General features: G+C 41.1%; 1 protein-coding gene across 4 annotated transcripts; it reads left to right on the forward strand.

Annotated features, from left to right (window-relative positions):
- The first annotated feature begins 76 nt into the window (after positions 1 to 76).
- Positions 77 to 26,154, forward strand: CERS5 (ceramide synthase 5). Of its 4 annotated transcripts, XM_012732568.1 has the most exons (12): positions 77 to 421; positions 15,616 to 15,721; positions 16,206 to 16,336; positions 16,997 to 17,054; positions 18,638 to 18,688; positions 19,033 to 19,125; positions 21,040 to 21,168; positions 21,274 to 21,380; positions 22,115 to 22,271; position 22,765; positions 23,213 to 23,235; positions 24,473 to 26,154. In XM_012732568.1, exons 1-12 carry the CDS (start codon positions 225 to 227, stop codon positions 24,620 to 24,622), a joined length of 1,203 nt encoding a protein of 400 aa, XP_012588022.1. In that variant the 5' UTR covers positions 77 to 224; the 3' UTR covers positions 24,623 to 26,154. The 4 variants fall into 4 exon arrangements, with proteins under 4 accessions (XP_012588022.1, XP_012588020.1, XP_004692819.1 ...); XM_012732566.1 differs by lacking the exon at position 22,765 and having other exon boundaries at positions 78 to 421; positions 23,127 to 23,235; positions 24,473 to 24,558; XM_004692762.2 differs by lacking the exons at position 22,765; positions 23,213 to 23,235 and having other exon boundaries at positions 78 to 421.
- Positions 26,155 to 26,808: the final 654 nt, after the last annotated feature.

Below are 26,808 nucleotides of genomic sequence, written 5' to 3' on the forward strand. Positions count from 1 at the left end.
CGAGGCGGGGGGCGGGGTCCACGGCGCCGTGGGCCGGGAGGCGAGATGCGCGGGGGAGAGGTCCGGCCCCCCAGGGAAGGCGGGCTGACAAGTGCGGGAGACTGAAGGGCCCGGAAGGGTGTGGCCGCCAGCACGGCCCCGCCCCGGGGCCGCCTCCCCGCGGGTTCCGTTGGCTCTGGCGGCAGCCGAGGCTGTGGCGGCGGTGGCCGCGGGGCGGGCGTAAGATGGCGACAGCGCTGGAAGGAAACCTGGGCCTCCTGTGGGGCTGGCTGTGGAGCGAACGCTTCTGGCTGCCCCGGAACGTGAGCTGGGCGGACCTCGAGGGGCCGGGCGATGGCCACGGCTACCCGCGGGCCCGGCACGTTCTGGCGGTGTTCCCGCTGGCGGCGGGCGTGTTCTCCGTTAGGCTGCTCTTCGAGCGGTGAGAGCCCGCGACTAGCGGCGCGGAGGGCCGGGGGCGCGGGTCCCGGAGCCGCCGGCGGCGCGCGGCCGAGCACCGGAAGCAGATCTGCGGGGCAACCCCGGAAGCAGGGGCTGGGGAGCCCGGCCCGCGCGGGCTGCCTGGGGGGCGGCGGAGGTGGGCGCGGAGCTTGGGTGGAGCTGGGAGTCGGGGGCGTGGGGCTGAAAGCGCGGGCGTCGAGGGGGACGCGGCGCCCGTTGAAACTGAGTTTCCGGACAGCGCTTGGGAGGGTCTCGTAGGCCGCCTCCCGAGGTATCGGTTCAGCACAGGAAACAGGTTGACTGAGCTTAGCAGACACCCCAAAGCGAGGAACAGGGAAGGACTGGGGGAACCTGAGTTAATTGGGGTCGTGGAAGCTGAGGGGTCAAGGCAAGAGCCAGATGTTCCAGGCAGAAGGAGCGGGCTCGTGGGGACCCAAGACTTGGGAGGACCCCTTAGATTCTGAGAGTTGGCGGGTTAGGCCCCAGCCTTGATTTGTTGCTCGTGAACACGAGAACGGTGTGTGTGAAAGAGATAATAAAATTCCGCCGGAGCCGGAGAGTAGCAATCTGGTAGGGACAAGGTGTGGTAGAGCCCGAGGTTCCCAGAGTAAGATAAGGTGTTAGATAGGTTGCGGAACAGGCCTTGGAGGTCTAAAATGGAAGGAGTGGTCATCTGGAAAGGATGGAGCGCCGAGTGGCTTACTAGAGGACAGCTGTATTGAGTCAGCTTCCAAGAGGCTTGGCAGAATCACAGCGTACTTTGTTCAGCCATGTGTTCTAGATAAAAGTAATTTCCTTTTTTTGAGTTAGTGACTGTAATCTACTGTGTAAGACAGATATTCACCAGGGACTTAATGTGTCGACTTCATAAAACCTGTGTTGTGGAGTTTTCTGGACATGCTTTCCCCCAACAATTTTGTGTGTGCCTGCAGTTGAATCTCCTAAGTCCCGTTTAAGCGTGGGTGAGGACCCACACTCAGACCAGCCCATTTCACACGGGGGTTTCCCTGTAACAGACTCCTAGTGGTTGGTGATCTTGATCAAGTCTACTCAGACTCCAGGAAAAGGAGGCTTCTTTCTGCAGAGGTCTCAGGTAATGAGGTTGGCACTTTGACATCTTCTGTTGGTTTGGTATTTACCTGGAGCAGGAATGCTGTTTCTAGGATGGGACTATAATCTGTTACTCTTCTGAAAATTCAGTATTACCTGTTTTGGATTCTTTGATTATCCTACCATTTCTGACACACACACACAAAAAAACTTACAAAAGTGATTTTATATAACCACTCATTCATCTATTTATTCATAAATTATTAATGTACATCAGAGTGCTCAGGCAGGCATTAAATGCAGAAATAAAGGTGTTTTTAAAGGAAGTAAATGAAATCTGTAACAATCTAATTTAGTTCTGGGTTCCTAGGAACTTAGTGTCTCATTTTTTTTTAAGGTTATGCATACAAGAACCGGGGTACAGGCCAGAGATGTGTGTGTGTGCGCGTGTGTGTGAAGATTCGTTAGAAATAGGGGGGAGCAGAACAGGCAGATGGACTGAAATACACTGGAGAGGGGAGCAGCAGGTAAGACAAAGAAAGGTCTGCTGCATGTGTGGGTCACACTCTGGGTGGGGATCGAACTTATGCTGCAGTGGCTATGGATAGTAGTGCTGTGTTTTAACCCCTTGCGCTACCAGGGAGACCCCAGTATCTTGATTTCTTAACTGCAGTCATGCTGAGTATTCTGTGTGGAGACACAAGCCACCCAGGAGCAAACCCAGGTGTTTTCCACGTTAGCATCTGAGGACTAAAAAAAAAGTGCCATAAACAGAAAGGAAAATACACAATTCATTTTGGGGGGAAGGGGCTCAATGTCCTTGGAAAAGATTCTCTGCTTTTTATATAAACATGTAGCAATATGGAAATTTCTTTGCCTTATTAGCATAGGACTTACAAACACCCATTTAAGTAACTTATGTTTGCCTTTAGATTTCCACAAAGAGTTCTCCCAGATAGCTAGAGATATATATCCCTTGGCAGAACCACTGGAAAGGATCCTTTACCAGTGGGAATTCTATCTGGATGTTTCTATGGTGCCCCAGTGTCAGGGGAGTGAGGGTGGATGTGAATACTGAGCTGAAAGACTTCTAATGTATTTCCTGGCTAACTTACAAGCAGTCTTGCTATTGTGTTTCTCTTTAAAAACATACTATCTTAAATAAAAATAAAACCTTTTGTGATGGGTAAAGGGGAGAAGTTTTCCCCTTTAGAAATCAAGATTTAAAAAAAAATACTACCTTAGTTTAGCAATAGAGTTGACTGCTAAATTGACAGTTCTCTTACTGCAACGGTCTATAAAGAAGGAAATGGTGTCAAAGGTATAACTAGTCTTCTTTCCTATGTTTTATTTCTCAGCTCCTATCTACTTAGTTTATAGGAGCAATATATGTAGTAATCATAAACTGTAAGTGCTGAAACTCCAACCTTTTTATTTTTTTAAGATTTATTTTTTATTTATGCATATGGGTACAGGCCAGAGGTGCGGGGGATGAGAGGGTTCGCCAGAAACAGTGTGGAGCAGAACAGACAGATGTACTGAAATACACTGCTGAGGGGAACAGCAGCAGGACAGGAGAGGCCTGCTGTGCCACTAGCTGGGGATTGCACTCATGGGTCCGGATAGCTAACCCCTTGCTGCACCAGGGAGGCCCCGCTATATACTATTTGTGCCCACATTCACTCAAGAATTGCTGCCTCATCTGACAGGGACGTGAAGTGTTTGTGTCTAGCTATTTCACTAAAGGAGCAGCAGGTAGATTTACCTGTCTACTAAGAATAGAGGCTCTTCTCTGTGGGGCTTTGTTGACTGGTTGCATTGTGTTGACCTGCACCTTGCATAATGCCTTGGGTTATAATAGCATGTGGTCAGCAAATACTTATTGAATATTTGATAACTGAATGTTTATCCTTACCTACTGAGATGTCCAGAAGAGTAACTGGGGGATGAGTTTTCACTCTGAAATAGATGAGTGACTTGATTCAGACAAGTAGAACTCTTAATTCCTTGATGTCTGTGGTTTAGTGCCACCACACCACTGTGTGCCCCTCTACCACTGTATTCTTTCTCCTCTGCCCACATACCTTTCTGCTTACCCTACTCTTTCAAAGGAGAGGTAAAAACTCTTCCATGAGTTCTTAAAGATTGTTTCTAATACTATGTTGGTGATTGAGAGCTAAAGGGAACAGTGGGTCTTACTTGAACTGTAGCTTATCAATAAGAACATTGCTTGAAATTTAGTATCTTGTCCCTCAAGTACATCATCATCAGAGATATACAGACTCATTTACTTGCATGATTTCAACGGGAACTTTATGTTGCCAGAGGAAATTATTTTTTGATTTATATAGGAGATAGATAAGTGCTCAGTGGAAAATCCCTTCTCATTACTGTTAAGGCAGCCTCACTGGAGGATTGAAAAGAGCCTTCTCAAGCGACTGAATAGGTAGGTTCATTTGCTGGCCTGTCAGTAACAGGGAACCAGTAATGGCTCACTTTTTTTTTTAAATTTATTTATTTCTGCATACAAGAGGTGGGGTCTAGGTGGGGTGAGGGTGGGGTGAGAGGGTTCACCAATGACAGAATGGGGAACAGAACAGGTGGATCTACTGAAATACACTGCTGAGGGGACCTGCAGGTAAGACAGGAGAGGTCTGCTGTGGCCTGTGGGGCACCTCCCTGGCCATGAACTCGTGGTGCAGTGGCTGTGATAGCTTCATAGTGCTAAGGCTTTTAACCCCTTGTGCCACCAGGGAGACTCAGTAGTGACTTTTCGTGCATGTTTCTTAACACTTCGTTTTTGGTTTTGTCTTGTCTTTTAAGTCTTGCTACCTCACTACATACTTCCCTCCCACCCTCTGTTCTCCCTCCCACTTCCACTAAGGGGAGGAAGAACTTTTTCCTTTTCCTGACTTGGCTTGCTGCTCCCCGCCACCCCATCTGTGTAATCACTGCATTGTGATTCTCAATATTAATTGTTGCAGAATGAACAGATAAGCAAAAAGATGAAAGTTAATTCTCGACTAAAAGGTGAAGGAGCACTTCAAAGAAATGTGGTTTTAGGTCCTCCAGACAGGGAAGAGAGGCTTGACAAAATAATGGACAGAGCTGCTATCAAGGCTGTAAGGACAAAGGAAACAACCATTCATTCCACTGCGTCCCAAAGGTATTCTGATGGGCATTATTGACTTGTAGATCATAAAATTAAATCTGCTTTGTGGATCCGCAGAGCAAGATTGAAAAAGATGGTTAGGTTACATTATCTAAGAATCCTCTTAATAAGCTCCAGATGGTCAAAAGCCTTATGCTTCCTCCTCCCTGGGAAAACTTACTTCCCCAGCCCTTTCTGCACAGTGGGTGTTGATGCTACAAAGACGGCCCTGAATACTGTAATGGCTGAGGTCAGGTTCCTGGCTTATCCCTGGAGACACGGTATATTTGTCACTGTGAAAAGAAACATGTGAGATATTTTTGCTTTAGCCACTTCCTGAATCAGAAAAGCAGGGTCTCCTATATAGGTCAAGAAAAAAATTAACAAAGAGGAGGCAGAAAGTGAAATCTGTACCTTGTTATACATCAGGAAGGAAATTTGACTTTGTCTTCCAGTATTTTTAGGCAGATAAAAGCTTTTCTGAATTATTCACTGCATTTGGTCTCTGAATTTGCTTAAATTCACACTTTATCTCAGAAAATTCCTGAGGCATTACTACAAAAAAAGTTAACCATAATCACTTCTGACTAAAAAAAATCTGAAACCAATTTTCCTAGCTAAGAAGTATTCTCTCTGAATAATCTAGAACTATGTTGTTCTGTACAGTGTAGCCTCCAGCTAACTTTTGGGGTTTTAAAATTTGACTAGTCAGAACTGTGATATGTTCTAAGTGTAAAATACCAGATTTAAAGAGCTTAGTGCAGAAAAAAAATCTTAATTTTTAATTTTTTAAAAGATGCATTCAGTGCCTCAATTTCTAATCTTGTTTACAAATTGACATAGGTTAAAGTATATTATAAAAAATTCACCTGTTTCTTTAATGTGGTTATTAGAAAATATGAATTACATATGACTCATTTCTATTGAACAATGTTGATGACAGTGATTCAAACAAATATTAATAACTAAGAGAATTTTAATGTAAACTCACTTTTGATTCAGTCTTTTGGGACCAGAAAAGCTGACAAAAGCACATCAGATCATGCTTTGAATAATAGTCTTTCTGAAAAGTTGTAGTAAAAGTGGAGTTTTTATGTAAATTATTTCCTATACAACCTAAATTAGTCGTAATTGTTATGCCTAGCCTTCAACTTTGTGCCTTCTAGTCTAGTATTGCTCTGTATGTAGTTAAGCTTTTCTGTGTCTGCTCAGTCAGGTGTGTAACAATCTGTAAACAAACAAGTCTGTCAAGTAGTAAAATGTAATGGAGCACTGCACAGCCCTGATCAGGTAGTGAGAATAATCACACTGTTGCATCTCTTTGCAAAATTATGGCCTTTCTTTAAAAGGGTTTTCATTGTACTCTTTAGCTTTTTGGTAGCGTGAGCATTTGGAAGAAGTTTCAATTTCAGACATGGGGTTTCAAACTAAATCAGATAGTTATGATTGTATTTCATTCTTTTTTGGGAAATCTCTGGCTATAAACTGAAACTAATTAACTTGAATTTCTACTGACTCCACAGAACTCAGTGACTTTTCTTCTGTACAGAGCTGATGGGTTATCTGATGACCCAGGAGGGCAGGTGGCACGTTTCTTTGAAGTGCTCCTTCCAGTCGAGAATTAACTTTCATCTTTTTGCTTATCTGTTCATTTTTCAACAATTAATATTGAGAATTTAAAATATACCAGACATCAAATTCTGTGTCAAAGATAAAAAGGTAAAAAAGGCATGGGCTCCCTTCAATAGTTAAAAAACAGTATGATTAATATGTGCATAAAGTTATGGGAGTCTGGAGGAGGTGATCCAGTTCCTTTCAACAGTTGCTAGCTGAAATACAGACTAAATTGTTTCACTAACATTTTGTATTTTTGGCTGTGAAGGATGGTTAAAACATCTGGAGAAACAACTTTTTGTTAACCTTTTTCTCTAAACCACTTTTATTTGGTGCTGGCATATATTTCTGTTTGAAGCAAATGCACTGAGTTATGTAATCATACATCCATTTAAAAAGATATTAGTGCTTACTGAAAGAAAGGTATGTCAGAAAAGGAGGGAATTCTTAATGACTATCTCGGACTGGCACCGTTGTCCAGTCAGTCACACTTAGAGAAAATTGCTGTATAGCAAGTAAAACTTTCTCTAGCTTTTGTACAATAAAACTATAACTTAGTCTTAAATTAGTTTGTGTCTCTCTGAAGCATTTTTTTTTTAATATTTCTTTTTTTTTAATTTATTTATTTGTGCATACAGAACTGGGGTACAGGCCAGAGGCCCAGGGGCGGTGAGAGGCCTCACCAGAGACAGTGGGGAGCAGAACAGGCAGATCGACGAAGCACACTGCTGAAGGGAGCAGCGGGCAGGTCAGGAGAGGTCTGCCACGCCATGTGATCACCTCCGGGGCAGGCGGGGATCGAACTCATGTGGAAGTGGCCTTAGCTTCTTAGTGCAGTGCTTTAACCCGCTGCGCCACCAGGGAGGGCCTCTCTGAAGCATTTTAATACATTTAGTCTTGCTACTTCAAGACTTATTTCTCTTATTAGGTCAGATGTAAACAGGAGGCTGATCCTTTTTTCTCATCACAGTACCAAGTAGGTTCAGATTGCTCAGGTATATTAGTCACCCCAACTTTTAAAGTCCCTGTTACAGGTCTGAGTGAAGATAACCGTTGCAAGTGGGAGAAGAGGAGAGAGATAGTCTGTTTGCAATATTATTGTCAAGTATTTTTCTTTTTATTCTCTTTCTGCATTGTTTCAAGACCAAATTTGTCAATTGAAAAAATAAAAGTCCTCAGATGAAACCGCAAAGATTGCACAGACCATGCAAGAAATGTTGGAAGTAGTAGTATAGGTGCCCTTGAAAAATGTAGTGTCTTGCGCATAGCAAACAAATGTGAACAAGAGATGTCCACTATCCTGTTAGGAATTTACTTGGAGAAATAACACTGACATCGATGCAAATATACTATGATTACATACGTATAGAAGGTCACAAGCAGATAGTTTTAGTAATTATTAAACTTTGTTCTCAGCATTCATTTTCACTCTTAAAAAATTATGAGGGGTCCCAGTGAGCTTTTGTTTAATAGTGGTTATGTACATCTACCTAATTTTCCAGGTTGGAAATTAAAATTGAGAAATTTAAGAAATCCATTTTTATTTCATTTAAAATAACCAATTAACATGTTAACACAAACATTTTTGAAAGCAATTATTTAAAAAAAAAGTTTACTGAGAATAGTATTGATTTTACAGTATTGCGAATCTCCCTAATGTCTGCCTTAATAGAAGACAGCTGGAATCTCCTCACTGGCTCTGCATTTATGCTCTCGTAATACTTGTTTAGATTGAAATATAATACAAGTTAGTGGAAAGAATTATTTTTTTTTCTTTGCTACTGTACCAAAACACTAGTAGTAGTTTCTTAAAGGTTGGTTGCAGTGTGGAAATAAGTGTTAAGCTGTTCCTTCCTTTTCTGTTGCACTTATTAGATGTCATGTTTTGTTCCTTTGGAAAAGACTGGGTTCACTAAGTACTAGACTTCCAAATGTCAATCCATTTCATTATAGAATATTAAAATGTCCTATGAGTTCATCTAATCTTAACCAGGAAAATCTTGAAGTTTATCAGAAAGTTATTAGGGTGGATATAATTTTTTTTTTAAAAATTCTGATTATCACCTGAGTCCTTCTAGAGTCTGCAGACTTTGAGACTCAAGGGTGAGTGTGTAGAATAAGAAAGAACCTGCACAGATCCCTAAGAAAACACCATGTTTTCACCAGGAGACATTAACAGCCATGAAGTATTTGATATTAAAAGTTGGCATCTAAAAAGTACTGTCTCAAACACTGCTTTCAGTGCTTAATGTTGAATCCTCATTGTTTTCCTCATTTTATAGAGGAAAAAACTGAAGCAGAGAAATCTAAGTAACTTGCCCAAAATAACTAACAATGAATACCAAGCTGTCTAGTTTTTCAGCCAGGAAAATAGAGGGAGAAAAGGGGTGTATGGCAGAGAGAAGAGAATTTCAAGAGGGAGGGCATTGTCAATAATTAAAATGGCGCTAAATGGTTAAGCAGGATACAGGGCTGCAAAGCATCCATTTGATTTCACAATAAGGAGACCATTGGCAACTTTGGCAAGAGTAGCTTCAGGGGAGTAAAGCAACTGAAGCCAGATGAGAGAGGGAGGAGGCCTGAGGTATGAGTGGGAGTTAGAAGGGAAGTCATAGGAGACAGCTTTTTCAATAACTTTAATTGTGGGGTGGGAGAAAGCCAAAGGGTATTAGGGATAGAGACAAATATTTTAAGGTGGGAAACCTTGAGCATGTTTTAAGGTCTGATGAGAAGAAACAAGTAGAGAGTGAAGCTGAAGATTATCAAAAGAAGGTAGGAATGAATAGAATAAAATTTCTGATCAGGAAGAGAATGGATCTGAAGTGCAGGAATGTTAGGTTTAGATAAAGTATTTCTGATAAAGTGGTTCTGATACAAAAAGCAGATGTTCTCTTCATAGTCAAGATTCTTTTTTTTTTTTTTTTTTTTTTAAGATTATTTCTGCATACAAGAACTGTGGTGTAGGCCACAGTATGAGGGGTATGTGTGTGTGAAAGTATTCTCTAGAGACAGAGTAGGGGACAGAACAAGAAGACTGACTGAAATAAGTCACTGCTGAGGGGAGCAGCAGGTGAGACCGGAGAGGGAGAGGTCTGCCGTGCCCTGTGGGTTACTCCTTGGCTGGGAATCCATTAATGCTGCACTACATAGTGCCGAGACTTACCCCTTGCACCACTAGGGAGTCCCCGTAGTCAAGATTCTTGAGTCTGCTATTTCTACCTCTTTCTTCCTCATATGTCTTACCACTTTAACTCACTACTTAGTATCTTTTAAATCTCCACTTGACTTTGGCAATGGTTATCACAGGTCTCCAAATTGCCAAATCCAGTGGCTACTGACATCTTTGTTTCTCACTTGATAACTCCACCTCTGACCTTCCTAGCCCCTAACCTCACCTTTAAAATATATATGTATTTACCTAAAAGCAGCCACGATGTCAGCAAAAAGCTGATAATTCAGTTAACAGAACAATTACTTTGTATAGTCTGCGTCAGAGACAGCTGAAGGTGAAAAAATTCCCATCCCCGTTTACAACTGTTTTATGCTGAGCATCAGTCATCACCTGCTTTAAATTCCCATGCTGATTTATGCTCTCATGCGCTACTAGGCAAAGTCAGAGCAGCTGAAAATACCACCAGCCCAGGGGTGATGTAAACATCCCATAGTTTGTCAATTGTGAAACAAAACAAAACAAAAATTGTAGGACCTTATATTCACTTTTTTTTTTCTTTTCTTTAAAAGGAGTGAGTTGTGGGCCTCCCTGGTGTTGCAAAGGGTTAAGAGCACAGCATTATGAAGCTATCTGCAGCCCCTGCAGCAAAGTTCAATCCCTGGCCACATGGTGCAGCAGACTTCTCCTGTCTCCCCACTGCTCCTCTCAGTGGCATATTTCAGACAACCCGCCTGTTCTGCTCCCCACTCTATCTCTGAAGAATCCTCTCCCATCCCTGACCCCACATACACACCTCTCTAGCCTATACCCTTGTTCTTGTATGCATAAATAAACAAATCTTAAAAATAATAATAAAAAAGGAGTGAGTTGTATTTAGGACAGAAAAAAAAAACTGCCCTAGAACCAGCATCGTCATCGCCCTCCTCCTCATTGTTTTCTTTTTCTTTTCTCTGCCTTGTCAGCCCCTTTTTAGCCGCATCAGGCTTTCCTCTAGCTCGGTGTGCAGCAGTAGCCTCTTCATATTTTCCCTTCAAGGTAGCTAGCTTCTTTTCCTAAGACTGGTTCATCTCAGCAGTGTTACTTGTGTCTCTCCCAGTTTCCTTGCAGCCTCACCAAGGGATAGGCCAGGATGTTCTCTGATTTTTATAACTAAGAATAAGAGGAGAAAAAAGCTAAAAGTTCTCCTGGGTGCTCTCAGATCTTTTAACTTTTTTTGTTTCCCTTCAGGGGATATAAACTTTTATTTCTCTTTCATAGCCAGCCCACCTTTATGTCTTCAGATTTTTCCTTTTTAACAGATACCACATCCGCCTCCCATGCTGCTTGTGCTCTTCCCAGCAAAGTTTGCACAGAAACACATGATGGCACCTTGCCTCCCTGCTTCTTAGGTCTCCTTTGCCCGGGTCTAATTGTGTTCCCACACAGGCAGCCTCCAGCGCCCCTACGCCTCTCTTTCCTGGTTCCAGTGCTGTCTCGTGCACTGCAGTGGCTGCGGGAGGGGAGCCAGGCATCCACATTCACCTCTCAAGCTGGTGTTCCCAGGATTCTGACCTCTGTTCTCTTGTGACGTCACGTCTACCCTTACTCTCCTTTCAACTACTGCCTGTATTCTCTTTCTCAGGTCTTTTTGTGTATTGTAGGGTGAGGAAGGGGGCAAGGACACCATGTTCAGCTTAGTTTCCCAAACCAGAAATGTGGAAGGCACATTTGATTCTTCCTTTTCTTTAGCCTCTTCAGTCACCAAGCTCTCCATTTTACTTCCTCATCTCTTCTCAAATGCACTATTTCGATTTCTCTAGCCTTAGTAGTGTTTTCTCACTTAGAATATGGTGTTTTTACAATGCCTGACTGATCATACTTCTTTATTAATATACAGATCCATTGGTCTCTTCTTCACCCCATGCCTCCACCTTTCAATGACTCTTCACCAGCTACAGAATAAAATTCAAGCTTAGCAGAACACACAGGCGTCTGACCAAGCCAGCAGCTACCTGTAACTTCCTCCTGTTACTGCTGTCCCTCCTCAAGCCAGTATCACAAAGTTCCCTAAGTACACTGTGTTCCTTTTCACTTTGCTTTAGTATTTGTGTGCTGCCCAAATGTTTTTTTTTTTTTTCTTCTTCTTTTCCTTATCTTTCCTATGGAAACCAAACATTTTAATGTGATTGCATTATTAAAGCCTTGGCTGTGAAAGGAAAAGTCTTTCTGGGGTTGTTTCCTGTGAGACTCTGCTTCTTGAGGTTACATGTGTCTTGGGGAAGGATTTTCATAAGCTGCTCAGGTACCTAAGTATACATTTTCTAAGCAGACTTCACTGGCCCTAAAAATCTTTGTTTAAACATCTTTACTGTCTTCTCCATGTATTGTGTACAGCATGCAAGTTCAGAGAATTCCCTCTTCATCTGGCGATAATATCACTTTAATCAGTCTGTATAAGACCACTCTCTTAATTGTATATTTATATATTAATTTGGAAACTTTCTATTTTTCCAGAAATTGAGCTAAGCCAGTATTTCTCACTAATGTTGCTACACAGGTAGAAAAATCATATTTGTATTTCACAGTGGGGTCTATGAAGCCCCAGGGTTTCTAGCTACCCCATGGGCCACCCTCAGTGTCTCCAGGGAAGTATGACCATTCATGTTAGTTGCCATGTTCAACATTTGAGAAGCTTGTTCTGGACTTTCAAATGTATTTGTGTATGACTTTCTACCCATCAATGATATTGGCAGTGAATCACAAAGGTACACTTGTTAGTAGAGCTCTCCTTGTTAGTAAAGTATGAAAAGTAAAGCAATAAGAAATTTCTGCCCCAACTAGCCCAAGCTGAGGTCAGCTGCTGCCATGTGTCTGGAGGGCAGGAAAGGGGTAGAATGAAATGATCTTTGAGAAACAGGACAGATACACTACAATCAGTTTGGGTCACTAGACTCATGATCCTAGAGTGACAGGCGGAAGGAAATAACTTGGCATTAATGACCACTAACTGCTCACTCATTTAGACCAAACACAAAAGGAAAATTAGTCTGAAGCTGGGCAACAAACAGATCCAGAAGAGTCACGAGATAAGTTTGACTTCCCAGTAGCATCTACCATAGCAGTTTCAAACCATCATGTCAGGAATCCTTTGCATTCTTAAAAATTATCTAAGACCGGTAGCTCTTTCTGCCCACCTTTATGCAAGTGTCCCTTACTCTTCTCTCCTTTTAAATACGAAAAAAAATCAAAGACCCCAGAGTATTTCTGTTTATATGATGTATCAGTATATACTGTTTTCAAAATTAAAATGGAAAATGTATATTTATTCATTTATAAATAACAAATTGATTATCTTGGTACTATAGCTACTGTTGTATGAAAACTTTTCCCCTAAAATGCAAACAGTGTTATTTTACATTTTTTATAGTCTTATTATCTGATACATTATAACCTGTGGAAAGTGTCACTGTACACATGGAAGAATGAGAGCAGGAAAATCATAATTATGAAATTATAGATTAATGAAATTTTGACTTTGCAGACCTCCCAAATGGCTCAGTGGGATCCCAGCCTCTCCAGACAATGCTTTGAGAAGTACCAGTCTAGCAGAAAGAATGAACCCCAGGCTCTTTGCGTCTGACCACTCTACATACCTATTTTATAAGTTATATACTAAATGCCAGGTGAATGATGTAGAATGTGAAAACATTATAACATCTTGAACTTTCTCAAAGTTCTGATTTAAAATGTCACTTTCTTCATTAGAGTAATTCATTAAATGAATAAATATGTATTTAACATTTTTATCACAGAAAAAGTTGTTTTCTTTTAAGATTTTTGCATACAAGAACTGGGGTCTAGGTGGGGGACAGGGGTGAGAGTATTCAAAGACAGAGTGAGCTGAACAATGGGCAAGCCAGGGGTGGCCTGCTGTGCCATGTGGGTCAGCTCCCAGGCCAGGAATCAAACTCATGCTATAGTGGCTGCCACCAATAGCTTGAGAGTACTAAGACTTTGCCCCTTGCACCATTATTTTCCATTAGGTCCTTATTTTATAGTTTTGTGCTTCATGCTATAGCACAAAATAGATGCCCGGAAAATACTGGTCAGATAACCAAGTTTTCTTAGGCGCCATATAGCTGAAACTACTTGATATCAATAGCTTTATGTCTTTATTGAACTTTTAAACTGATGAGAGCAAAATAATGAGCTAACGACAACTCTAGGGTATTATGCCTGCTCCAAAGTCCGGATAATAAAAAAAACTCCTTTTAGCGCTATCCAGATAAGTGGAGTACAATCCTGTCCTTGTACGAAACAGATTTTTTTTTTGTTCTTGTCACCTTCAACTATCAGGAGTGCCTAGAATGAACTTTGTTTCTAGTAAAAATAATAATGGCTGTCTTTTAATGAATATTTCCTAAGTGTCAGGTACTAAACTAAACTCAAATTGTTAACTTCATCTTTAAATGATGTTGTGAAGTAGATGATGTATCCCCAGCCTATAAATGAGTATGTTCAGAGTCTCTCTGCTAGAAAAATGTCTGCCTAGCAGGGGGTCCCTTAATCACCTCCTGTTCTGAATTAAGGAAGAGGCCTGGATTCAGGGCAAAGAGTAGAAATTGGAAAGGCCACTTTTGTTTTTGATCAGTCTCCAGTTAATGTAGCTGAGAGGAGAAAGATGACTCTCCCTCTGCCTCCCGTTTGCCTCTGATAATGGTATTCAGCAACAGAATGGCTCTTAATCATTCTTCTAAATGCTGATCAATCCTGGATCCCAGTGAGCTCTATGAATCAAGAGTTGGATTCACTAGACCCGTGGTTTGTCAGTTGGTGAGCACAGAATCTTGGTAGATACAAAAGAAGTTTAAACTTGAGTGGGGCAGCGAAGACTATAAAATATTTGTACACAGAACACTAATACCAGCTAATAATAAAGTATCTGTTAGCAGTTAGCACTGACCTTTGAATGAAACTCTTGTATCATTTGTTTAGAAGAGGAAGAATGGGTTACAGATGTGGCTGATTTTGTGCTCTAAGTGTTTTCCCATGGCTCAGAAATGCTGATAAGGATAAATATGTTTTTTTGTTGGAGGAAGGTTAATAAAGTTTCTTTTCTCAGTTCCTCCCTTAGAGATAATAAACTCTGGATTCAAATGCAGATCAAGAAAATAGGTCAGTCAAGTGCATTCTCTTATACCGGCAAACATAATTTTATCGTGTGATTTTACAAGTTATACTAAATGCCAGGTGAATGATATAGAATGTGAACTTTTTCAAAGTTCTGATTTAAAATGTCACTTTCTTCATTACAGTAATTCATTAAATAAATACTAAAATACTAAGAGGGCTGAAACTGGTTTTGACTGATACTGAAAGTGACTATATGGAATTTTTCCTAAAGCTAATGTTCACAATAAAATCTTTGATTTTGAAGAGCTTTTTTTAATAATCAAGTAATAAGCAATGATAAAGCTATGGAATCTTACATATTGGGGGAGGGGAAGTCAGAAATCATCTTTATAACCTCTTCTTTTAGTTGATGAAACAGATACCCAGGAATTGACCAAGTTCATGTGACTTAAAAGTAGATCTGGCAGTAGAATTGAGGAATAATAGCTGTATTCCTTCTTACACCCGCCCCCCGCCCCGCCCCCCCCCAGTTTCCTTATTCCTTTCAAGACTAAGTTCTAGGTATTTCTACAATCTTTTTCATTAGGCAGGGAGGTGACCATGATTCAGGATATTTGTATTTAGAAAGCTCTTCAGGGGCCTCCTTAGTGGCACAAGGGGTCAAAGAACAGTACTATGGAGCTGTCCACAACCACTGCAGCATGAATTCAATCCCCAGCCAGGGAGCTGACCCCACATGGTGCAGCAGACCTCTCCTGTCTCACCCACTGTTTCCTTCAGCAGTATATTTCAATCATTATGCCTATTCCAATACCCACTCATCTCTGGTAAATCCCCTTACCCACCCACCCCCATACCTCTGGCCTGTACCCCAGTTCTTGTATGCATAAATAAATATCAACAACAACAAAAAGGTTATTTCTCAAGTGAGTCCATGGTCCAATACAGCCCTAAGTCAAAAACCTGGCTCCTAGCCAAATGATCCCTTTTTCCTCCTATCACTCTCCTAAACAGGACCTTTTCTGCATGCTTTGCAAAATATATAAAATTGGCTTTTGGGTTTTCTCCATTACAGATTTATTGCCAAACCCTGTGCACTCCATGTTGGCATCCAGCACACTTGTCTACATCGGGCTCATCCCAATGCCATCCTTGAAAAGGTGTTCGTATCTATTACCAAGGTAAGTGGGCAAAGAGAGAGGAAGGTTCATGTTAAAGGTTGTTCTAGGTGGGGTGGGATAGAGAACGTTACATAGGATGGGATGATCTTTCACTTGTGGGTGATGCTATATGGAGAACTTTTTTCCTCAGGGAAATACCTTTGTGCCAGTCTCTTAAGTCAAGTTTACATACGTTTGAGTTTTAGGCACAGCTGCCCTGATATCGTATCTTGATTTTGTTTATGTAGTTGTATAATCAAGATGGGGGCAATACTGATAGTCTTTGCAGTTTGGGGTTTTAATATCTTTTTACTCAGCTTTGGCTAGAAGTCTGAACAAGAATGTGTGTAGGTGAGTGTGAGGTAGGTCTTCCTACTTAAGACCTGGGAAGGTAAACATCACTTGAGCCACTGTGGTTATCACTCCTTTGTTACTCAGCTAGTCAAAGGAATTTAAAGAGGTTTGAAGACAAAGGGATGTTCTGACTCTAGCCATACATCTACAGTATCCCGATGAGAAAAAGCTGCAGGGCTTGTCAAAGCAACTGGACTGGGATGTCCGAAAAATCCAATGCTGGTTTCGCCGTCGGAGGAATCAGGACAAGCCACCAACGCTTACTAAATTCTGTGAAAGCATGTAGGTGTGCAAGGGTGATGGGAAACGAGGAGAAGGGGGCATGTGGCTGGACTGAGGCTTTCCTTTTGGAGATAACTGCTAGTCTGTTACGGGTAGGGAAGAAAACTGACAGACTGGTCACCCTTAGTTTCTTAGACATGTTTACTACTAAGACAGCTATAGATTCATTTTATTTCTCTTCCCCAAAGTATATGGGAATGAATTCCTGTAACAGCACAATGTGCGTACTGACGCACACTCTTAGATGTTTGCATAGACAGGACTGCCTGGCTCTAAATTGACCTTTTGGTGGGAAGCATCCCTTTTCTGAACATACTTCCTATACTTCATTTCCCTGGGTTTTTGCCCGTTATCCTCAAGAAACAAAGCAGTATTATGTCATGCAAAATTTTTAAAAATCAGGCACTATCATCAGGGTCCTGATATTGAAAACAAGTATATTAAAACCACTGTACACTTGTACACTGTTTTAAACAGACTGGAAGATGTCTCTATGTTTGGTTTTTTTAGGCAATAGTATTTAAGTATCCCTATTTTGAGAACTTACCCTGTTTCTCACTAGTAACTATATTATCCCCATATGTGCAGGCTTGACTACCCTAGCCTGAGATGCTCTTTTGAAAGAGTATGTACCTAACTTCTATTTTTTTGCTGATCCAGGTGGAGGTTCACTTTTTATTTATGTATATTCTGCTATGGAATTCGATTTCTCTGGACGGTGAGTCTGAACATTCTCTGTCAGGTTTTCATTGTGCCCACATCTCTAAATACCTTTAGATCTTTTTTTCCCACCCTTTTGTGATACCCCTAGCTCAAGTTCATATGCTCAATAAATTGTCTTCTGACTGGGTCCTGACTCTACTAACCTCATCACTATACTGTTTCTCTCCTAAATAAGGCAAATAATAATAGTGTTGATGAAATAGCTTAGCTTGTGGTAGTTTACAAAGCACTTGACAGAAGTCCTGTTCTTTTATGCACAAGCCAGTTATAGAAAGGAATCAGAATCAACAATCCTTAAAAGTGGATAAGACAAGTATTTCTACTTTCCAGTTAACTGTCAGAATGCAAAGAAGCCTGGCAGATTTTTGATTCCTGATTACCATTTTGTTGTTTTAGAGGAAACTTTACACTAGTTTCCTCTAAAGCATATAGTTGGGCAAAAGCAGCAGAACTGAAGGAAGCTCACAAATACTCTTCTCTAACTGGGCTAAGTCAATAGACAAAATAATCGCTAAGGAAGTAGGTTTGTTCAGTACAAATCAACCAACCTGATCTAACTGACATATAGAACACTACACCAGCAACGGAAGACTGCGTTCAGTTTTCAAATGTACCATCAACTAGGACTATGTAATAGGTCATAAAATAAGTCTTAGTAAATTTTGAAATATCAAAGCCTTAAAAATAGATTTCTGACTATAATGGAATAAGAAGATAATGTTGGAAGTTAAACAGTTCTTCTTCTAAATAACCCATGGATCAAAGAAGAAATAAACCACTGGAGAAGTTAGAAAATATTTTGAATTGTAGAATGCAGCTAAATAAAACATGCTTACAGAGAAATGTGTATCTTAAATGTTTATTATAGAAAAGAAAGTTTCGAATTCAATAATCTTGTTTCTACTTTAAGATTTGAAACAAGAGCAAAGGAAACCTAGAGGAGGTTAAGGGAAAAATTTATTTAATATATGTATTAATGAAATAGGCATTTGTCACACAGTGAAAAAAATAATTAAAGCCAAAAGTTGCCTCTCTGAAAGTTTTGATAAACATGGAGAGGCCCTGAGGGAAGAAAGAGTACAAATGATCACTATCAAGGAGAAATGGGGTATCTCATTTCAGGTCCTGTAGCCCCTGAAGGGATAATAAGGCAACACTGTGAATGATTAGATGGTAATAAATTCAACAGTTTAGATAAAATACACTCCTTAAAATTAAAGTTCCATTAGAGTATCTGAATCTTCGAATCTTTTGGACCTTTGACACAGAGATCTCTCACAGTTATATAGAATCGTCTTTGTCTCCCAGATCCCAGGTAGTGATGCTTCTTCCTAAAACCACCCCAACGCTGTCCCTGTTCCTGTTTACCTGAGGATGTGGTTTTTCTGTCTGTAATGATATTCCGTTGTTCAAGAGGAGAAATCTAGACATTTATTGACCCTGTAAGGACCCCTGAATTCAAAGTCAGTTACTTTTCCTTTCTTGTTCTTTTCCCTCACCTAGAGGGAGGGGGCATTACATGACTAATCCAGGAAAGAATGTTCAAGAATGACCTGGGTTATCTTGTTTTTCTCTTAGTCACCTTGGTTCTGGGATACCCGACAGTGCTGGCACAGCTACCCCTACCAGGTAGGAGCTTGAGCCCTTTCAAGACAAGGGTCTTGTGTGTGTGACATGGTATAGGGAGAGTACAGTGCCAGTTTAATCTGAAAACTATTAAGTGTCTAGAATTCAAGATACTCTGACTTGATTATGCTGGGCATGTGTTAACTATAACTAAAGTTGAGAGCTAAAGATTTGTGCATTGAAGGACACAGGATAGTGCTGTAAGTCATCACACCGATCCAAAGTCTGCTCACTACTGCAGATCTTGGGAAATGATGGGGAAGATGGGTATCTAATAATGTGGGGCCTTGGTTCTCTAATTCAGAAAAAACTCAAAGAAGTCTGACAACTTCTTTGTTTTCTTCCAGCCTCTCACAAGTGGGCTTTATTACTATTACATCATGGAATTGGCCTTCTATTGGTCCCTTATGTTTTCTCAGTTTACAGACATTAAAAGAAAGGTAAGGACATTGGTTCTCTCAACCCTTTATTTACTGTCTCCTTTCTAATAGTTACCATTACTGCCATTGTGTTGGATTCTTTGTCCTGATTGGACCACAACATTTGAAAATGTTAGCTCCTGGTAAGTCTCAGAAATGAGACTTGTTTTTTCTTTCATAATGATGTAGTGTATTTAGTATTGACAGCATCCCAGGATGAGAATGGTTAGCCAGCTAAGAAACATACTCTTTTCCTTACCTTTCTCCAAGGTTCTTATATAGAACTTGGGGGTTCTCAGAACTTGGGTATAAAAGAACTGATTCCAGGAGAGTTGGATCTGGCTTTTTGTTTGACATGAGACCTTTGTTGTCTCTCTGTTCTCCTTTCTTAGTGACTCAAAGAATGTCAATTGGAAGAGGTTTTAGGTGACTTAGTTTACTCTCTTGCTATTGTTTAGGTAACAAAGATTTAGAGAAGTGAGCTGATTTGGCCACCTAGTAATTAAGGTAGAAAATACTTAAGTTTTGTATAATCAAACAGAAAAAACAGACTCTTCACCTTTTTTGTCAGTGTACAGCATGTGTTCCAGCAACTCCCTCCCTAACCTGCCCTCATATAGTGGTAATCCTTGGTGAAGAAGACCCTGGTTAGCATTCAGGGGAATGTATTGGCACTAATCTGGGAGATGAGTCGTGTAACCTAGAAGCTCAGTACTCAGTTCAGATGGCTTTCATTCTCCAACAGTCAGGAGACTGTTTCCCTTAATTAACATTTTATTTTAGTACATGACACATATAAAAAGGTTTTTAACATATATGTAAGTTTTAAAACATACTAGAATCTATACTTGTGTTTTCAGCCCCAACTCAAGAACTAGAACATACTGTCCCTTGACCCTTGTCCTTTTACCCCAATTCACCTGTCTTCTCCCACCCTCTCTCCTTCACTGGGATGATAAATACTTAATAAATATGTCTAATAACTTAGGTATTTACCTATTTTTACAGATTTAATCTTCGTATGTGAGACAAGAGGAAATGAGAGTTTTAATATGAGAGTAAGAAGTATTCGCAGTAAAATAAATTGATGAGCATTTCTCTGAAACTTTTTAGAAGAGTTTAGCTCTCCACCAACCTATTTTGATCCCTTTGGGTTGAAATTTTCTTTGTAAAGCAGAATCATTTTACAATTGCAGGGATATCTAAGACTTTTATGTCAAGCTGACAGCTGGTGAATTATTCATTGTTAGCTCACCGATTGTGCACAGCTTAGTTGGTAATTACCGAAGCAAAGCAATTCTTCCTGTACTTTGAGTTGCACTAATGTCGATTGTGGGCTAAGTGTCGCACCGCTTGGAGTTTGGTAGCAGGCAGCTCCTTCAGGTAGAGAATGAGCAGAGTTGAGCCTTCAGGGTTGGGGCGTTGTGCTTAAAATATTCATTATAGGACTAATAAATATAAGTCGTACATGAGAGAACGTTGGGAAAATACAGATGAATAAAAGTAAAACAAAGTCTCTACTCCCGGTATTGAGAGATGATGGTTACTGTTGATTTGTGGGAAATAAGTCCAGATTTAATTTTCTTTCATTACTTATATACATTTTTAAATAGATATACATGTGCATATTTATAAAATATTTGTGTGTTATAAATAAGTGTGTGTGGACTGTTACATATTTTCCCCAACATGGGCATGAGCTGTTTTTGTAGCAAGCTGTTTTCAGACCATGTCAACATGTGGACTATATTTTCATGTCAGATGTACAACTGTCACTTTTAAAGCAGTAGACTTTTTTATTTATGCAAACAGAACTAGGGTACAGTCCAGAGGTGCGGAGGGTGAGAGGCTTCACCAGAGACAGAGGGGGAGCAGAGCAGGGGCACCTCAGAGGGCAGGGCAGGGCATCCCTCTTCTACTTCTGTCCCCTCCTAGGACTTCCTGATCATGTTTGTGCATCACTTGGCCACCATCGGGCTCATTACCTTCTCCTACATCAACAATATGGTCCGGGTGGGGACCCTGGTCATGTGTCTCCATGATGTCTCAGACTTCCTGCTGGAGGTAAGACCTGCCCCACCTTCCTCATCATTCTTTTCTTTTTCCTCTTTTCTTCCTATGTGAGAACTGATTTTCTCCCAAGCTTAATTCTTATCTTCCTTTCTCCAGGCAGCTAAGCTGGCCAATTATGCCAAGTATCAGCGTCTCTGTGACACCCTTTTTGTGGTTTTCAGTGCTGTTTTTGTGGTCACTCGTCTAGGAATCTATCCATTCTGGTAAGTGTTAGGACTGTGCAGCTGTAATAGATACATAGGTCGCTAGTGACACCTTTTGCCAATCTGGGGAACAGACCACCAAGAACCCTATATACGTTTTCTTTTCATCTAACTTAAAAAACCCATCCGGGATGCTACAAGAACTCATTTGCCTTGTACAGTATTTCTAGTGAGGTGTAATCTGATTCAGTGCCTCAGCTGACTTGCTGTGGTTTTCCTGACTTAGCCTCTGAGGAACACCTAAGTATATTATGCTTAAATAATTCCTTTGTTGCCTTTTGCATTGATTGCCAAATTCTCAGACTATACTTGTTTTCCTGCTCTACATTCTCTCCCCTACCATAGCCAGCATGTACACATACCACTGTCACTTCTGTACTTTTTACAGTACAAAGTCAGCGATGCTGTGGATTAGAAATTGTTAGTCTGAGGGAATTAGTTACCTACTATCCTGTTTGTGCCTGAAGAGCTAAGTATCTTAGGGTTATGATCCTGATTTTTTGAAACTACATATTTGAAGCAATTAATGAGTTGTACCATCAGTTCTTAAAATGGAGGCGGTTCACCTGCCTCCAAAGATAGAAAACTGCATAGGTCCCTTTCTTTAGTTTTTCTCACTGTGAGTGTATATCCCAGAAATGTCAGTTTACAGGTGTGGGGAGAAGACCCAGTTCTCTTTCATCCTGTCTGTCTGGTGTGGACTCAAGTGTCTGACCAATGGTTCCCTTTTCTAGGATTCTGAACACGACCCTCTTTGAGAGTTGGGAGATGATTGGACCCTATCCCTCTTGGTGGCTCTTCAATGGCCTTCTCCTGATCCTACAAGTTCTGCATGTCATCTGGTCCTATCTAATTGCACGAATTGCTTTCAAAGCCTTGATCCGGGGAAAGGTGAGGATAAAATACAGCTTTTCTCTTTGAGGCTGAGGGAGAAGATAGCTATTAATCAATCAGTGGACCTTCTCCATCTAGCCTGGTGAACGCCATCTACACAAACAGACCCAGCAGAAAGTCAGGGACTCCAGATTTGTTTGCCTTTTTTTGTAGTACAAGGGCCTAACCCTTTTAAGACATGACATAGATGTAAAAGGTATCTTTTTCCTGTTGCATAGAGATGACTTGTAAAATAATGAAGAGAGTTAAATTTTATAGCCACAGCCATTTCTTATACCTGACCTGCTACTTCAGTGGTCTTCATATTTTTGTTTTCAGCGCAAATTATGTGTAGAGCACCACAATATAAAATTATAAAAGCAGAGGTGTTAGATATCCTAGGAGCAATGTGGTACCCCCAGACCACCTCAAGAAGACCACACTGGGACTAACTTAGTAGGGACTAAGTTCCAGTTGTTCCTCCCCACTCCCGACTGTTGTATGAGACAAGGGTCCTAAGTGAAGTGTGTATTTAGGGTTTCAAATATCCATTTTATACAACAGGTGCCCCAAAGCACAAAGGTGTTACTTGATGATGAAATTTAACTGAATTTTGAAAGTTCTGAATATTCAGCCTGTGATTAATTCAAGTAGTAGAGATTTCGATCTTCATTAATGGGAGAATCTCAAGGGGATGGGCTCTGGTAGGGGAATCACTAATTCTGGGACAAAGGATGGAATGTCACCCAGGCATAAGACTTCTTTTGTCACTGTTCTTTACGGCTAAAGTTGGTTTCAGAACTTGCTTAGTGTGCCTGTGCTTCTTGTAGCTACTGGGCCTCTCTCTCCTACCTGCTTTTCTTTCCTGACCAGGTGACCTGTCCAGGAAGGATTAGACCCAGACTCTGTACTCTCCACTCTTTTCTCACCTCCTACCTTTTCTCTATACCTGGCCGGAGCTGGAAAGTTTCATCTCTTGCATGTAAGTGTATCTGTGCTTCTAGTATTTGGTGAAGCATGTCTCTGTTTCTCTTTCTCCCTGCTTTCCTCTCTGTTCCCCTGTATTGTCTCGAGCATGCCCTCTTTCTGACGCCATAGGGCCATTGTCGGCTGGCACTCAAGTTGCTAGATTCTTTCCTAAGAGGCAGAAGTCTACTTTCTTTTTCCCCCTATTTTTTTTTTTTTTTTTAATTCCCCATTTTTGAGTTTCCCTTTACTTCCTTAGACATACTCTGCCCTCTGCTGGAAAGTTCCTAATAGCCAGGTAGTCTGTTGTCTGTGGTCATGGGCGACAGCTATAAGAAGCTGACAGATCTCAGAGCTAAACTAAAATAAGCCCCACTCCTGCCAGCGGCAATGGCAGCTTTGTTCCCTTCGCACCACCCCCGTCCTTCACTCAACTCACGTTCATTATTCTTCAGTGTAAGGCGAGAAGTGTGACGCAGGACTCACTGGCTTTTCTCCTTTACTTTTATGGCCCATGGATGGTAGAGAAATTTAAGTAGCTTGTTTAAGACTAAGGGTAATTTAGATTGGAAACCTGCTCAGACCCTGAGGTTGACAGTAAAGATTCACAGATAGCATAATTGGAACTGGAAATCTCTCACTGCCTGCCAGTCCACTTCATTTTCACCATACTGGTGAGTCTTAGAGATGATGAGGTTGCAAAAGAAAAGTGGTCTTGCTGCTGGTGAAAGGGAAAAGAATGGAGAAACAGCATCATTGATTATTGATGAACCCAGGCAGAGTAGGGCTACCGAAAAAGACCCAGTTAGGAATCAGCCCATAGGATGGTAAAGCAAAACTCAGGGCACTAACATGAGTGGCTGCAGTTACCACAGCACCGTAGGAGAGTAGCAGTGATGACAGCCATAGAGATTGCTTATGTTGGTCTTACATACTTTTTGAGATGAGAAGGGAAGTGTCTAGAGTTTCCTTCAAATTATGCCAAGACTCAGTGGATGGATCTTGGCTCTTTTAGGTTGGTCCTAAAAAAACAAACCCCTTGTACCCCAGCAGAAGAATCAAGAAATAAGATGGCGAGACCAAGAAAGCAGGCAGATCTGCTCATAATAGTAGCTATGGTTCAGGTAATACCTGTGAGTCAGCTGCCAGCAGGAGGAGGGCCAGTTTGGGAACAGCGCCCAAACATGGACTCTCTTGTGATTCCAGAAAAGTTCTCGCCTCACTTTTCTTGTCTTTGACCTCATCCCATCTAGGTATCTAAAGATGATCGCAGCGATGTGGAGAGCAGCTCAGAGGAAGAAGACATGACCACCAGCACGAAAAGTCCCTGTGGTAGCAGCTCCAGTAATGGTGCCAAGCTGGTGAATGGGCACATGGGAGGCAGTTGCTGGACTGAAGAGTAAAGTGGTAGAGATGGGGACTTCAGCACACGTGGACTTGCAGGGCCACAGGCCACCTATTCCTCTTGGGCCTCCTCTTACCTACACTCCTGTGACTAAGGAGGCCGCACGGCATTGAGGAATATCAAAGAAAGAAATGTTTTCACTTTTTTTTTTTAACTCTGCCATTTTGTATTTAATAGCCTCCAGGTTTCCTCAGTAATGTTATTGCTGTGTGTGTGTGTGAGTGTGAGCGTGAGCACACGCGCATATGTGTGTGTGTATGTATATGCTTGAGTTCCATTGCCTGGGTTGGGCACAGTCTGGACTGAGGTTTCCAGGCCTTGCCTGGTCCCTCTCTGAATCCACCTCAATCCCAGATTGGGTTGCATCTTGACATAGGCTGGCTCCTGACTGCCCCCTCCCTTGTAGCCGTGGCTCGTGAGGCTCTGGCCATCTGGATGGTTCAGCCCCAGTTCCAGGTATTCTGGCTGTTCCTCCTTCAAAGTTGGAGTATTTCACATAAGTCATATAAAAATAGACACCATGGATGGCCAGCCAGGGCCCTAGCTAGGTAACCTCCCTACCACCAGGTAGCCACATGGACAGCTGCTGATACCCTGCTCTTTACTCAATGGTACGCAGGGAGGGGGGTGTGGGAGAGGTTGTGCTGAGGGCTGGAGGACAACAGCCACTGGGTGAGCTGTTATAAAGCGGTTGGTATTATTGTTTACTCTTCTCCGATTAAAAGTGCTTCAACCCTCAATTGTCTCAACCTCTTTAGTGATGCTGTCCCCAGTTCCCTGAATACACAAATAAGAATTTTTCAGGTCTGGTTCTAGATACTAAACAGATAAGCTTGTATATCGCCGTAGTAATAAAAGCTTTGTTTGAAAGAGCTAAGGCATTTTTAGGTACCTGTATTTCCTACTTTTATCAGATACAGAGACTTATCAGTTAACATTTTAAGATTGTGATCAAACTGAGTGTGTTTTACTTCATGTTCTCTTAGCCCATAGAGAAAGTCTTCCTAATCCAGACTTCACTATAGTTGAGGTCCTGTCAAAATTACCAATAGTAGTAATCATCTGTCGGTTTTCCATTTCACAAATATTCGGGTTGTCAAAATATTTCCAGATACGCTAATGGATGTGAAGCTATATGGAGTGCTTTATGCCAGGGAGGTGGGGACGAACTGAAGGAAAACAGGCTGTTGTTCTAAGAGTCAGATGTGCAGTAACATTATTTGGACATTGACCCTACTGAGTGACTGGATTTTAAAAAACGTCCTATGGGGCATGGAAAACTAACTTCTAAAAATTTTAACAGTCATTTGACCAGAGTTAAAGAGGAAGACTAAAAGACTAAAAAGTCTCTGTATCTTATACAATTGTTCAATTTTATATATTGATGAAAAGGCTCATTTGAATATGGAAGAAAATGCTTTTAAATATCAACAACTACTTTGTAAGTACAAGTAGGTTTGGGTAACAGTTAATCTGACAAAAGATGCAACCAAAAGGTATAATAATAAAAATTGTAATAGCTAACACTTATTTATTACAAGCCAGACTGTATTTAAATACCTTACATATAAAAATGAAAGGGTTGGGGAGAACTATCCTGAGGTCAGCTAGTATGGAGTCAAACCTAGTGTCTATTTGTAACCACTGGACTATTTCACTTGCGGAGACTTCAGAATGAAGAATAGATGTTGAAGCATGGCTGATTACAGTGTTTACTTTGGATGAATGAGCTGAGATTAGGGTCAATTACAGAAACAGCAGCTTGTTCTGAGAAGACACAGTGTATATCATATTTAGATAGATAAAGATACAGTTGGAGTGGGGTTTGAACTATAGGGTGCTAAGGGGGTTGAATACAGAGCTGCAAGACAATATAGTGACAGTAAAGCTGCCAAGGTCAGTTTTAGAAATGACTTGGGATTTTTCATGTCCAAAAGAAGGCACCAAAGCAGTGAAGAACATGATATGCTGATTATCTCATCCTTACCAGAAAACAGCATATTTGTAAGAAAAGCACAGCATTACCTCTGACTATAAAAGGGTCTTTATTACTTACTACAAAAATCACTAGTCTGTATAGTGTTTTACTTCTCGGGAAATTACTTCACATATCAACTAGATTTTAAAACACTTCTATAAAAGTAGGGATTATTATTCCCATTCCATAAATGTGTGTTCTATTGT

Source organism: Condylura cristata, unplaced genomic scaffold (genome assembly GCF_000260355.1).
Source record: "Condylura cristata isolate star-nosed mole 26May11 unplaced genomic scaffold, ConCri1.0 scaffold00034, whole genome shotgun sequence".
NCBI classification, from domain to species: domain Eukaryota; kingdom Metazoa; phylum Chordata; class Mammalia; order Eulipotyphla; family Talpidae; genus Condylura; species Condylura cristata.

What these genes read in the sequence shown, in the direction of transcription:
- CERS5 (XM_012732568.1), top strand. Translation starts at nt 225, where the DNA reads ATGGCGACAGCGCTGGAAGGAAACCTGGGCCTCCTGTGGGGCTGGCTG. An exon ending in TTACAGACATTAAAAGAAAG is followed by an intron (nt 19,126 to 21,039) that starts GTAAGGACATTG and finishes GTCCCCTCCTAG; the next exon opens with GACTTCCTGATCATGTTTGT. An exon ending in GAAAGTTTCATCTCTTGCAT is followed by an intron (nt 23,236 to 24,472) that starts GTAAGTGTATCT and finishes CATCCCATCTAG; the next exon opens with GTATCTAAAGATGATCGCAG.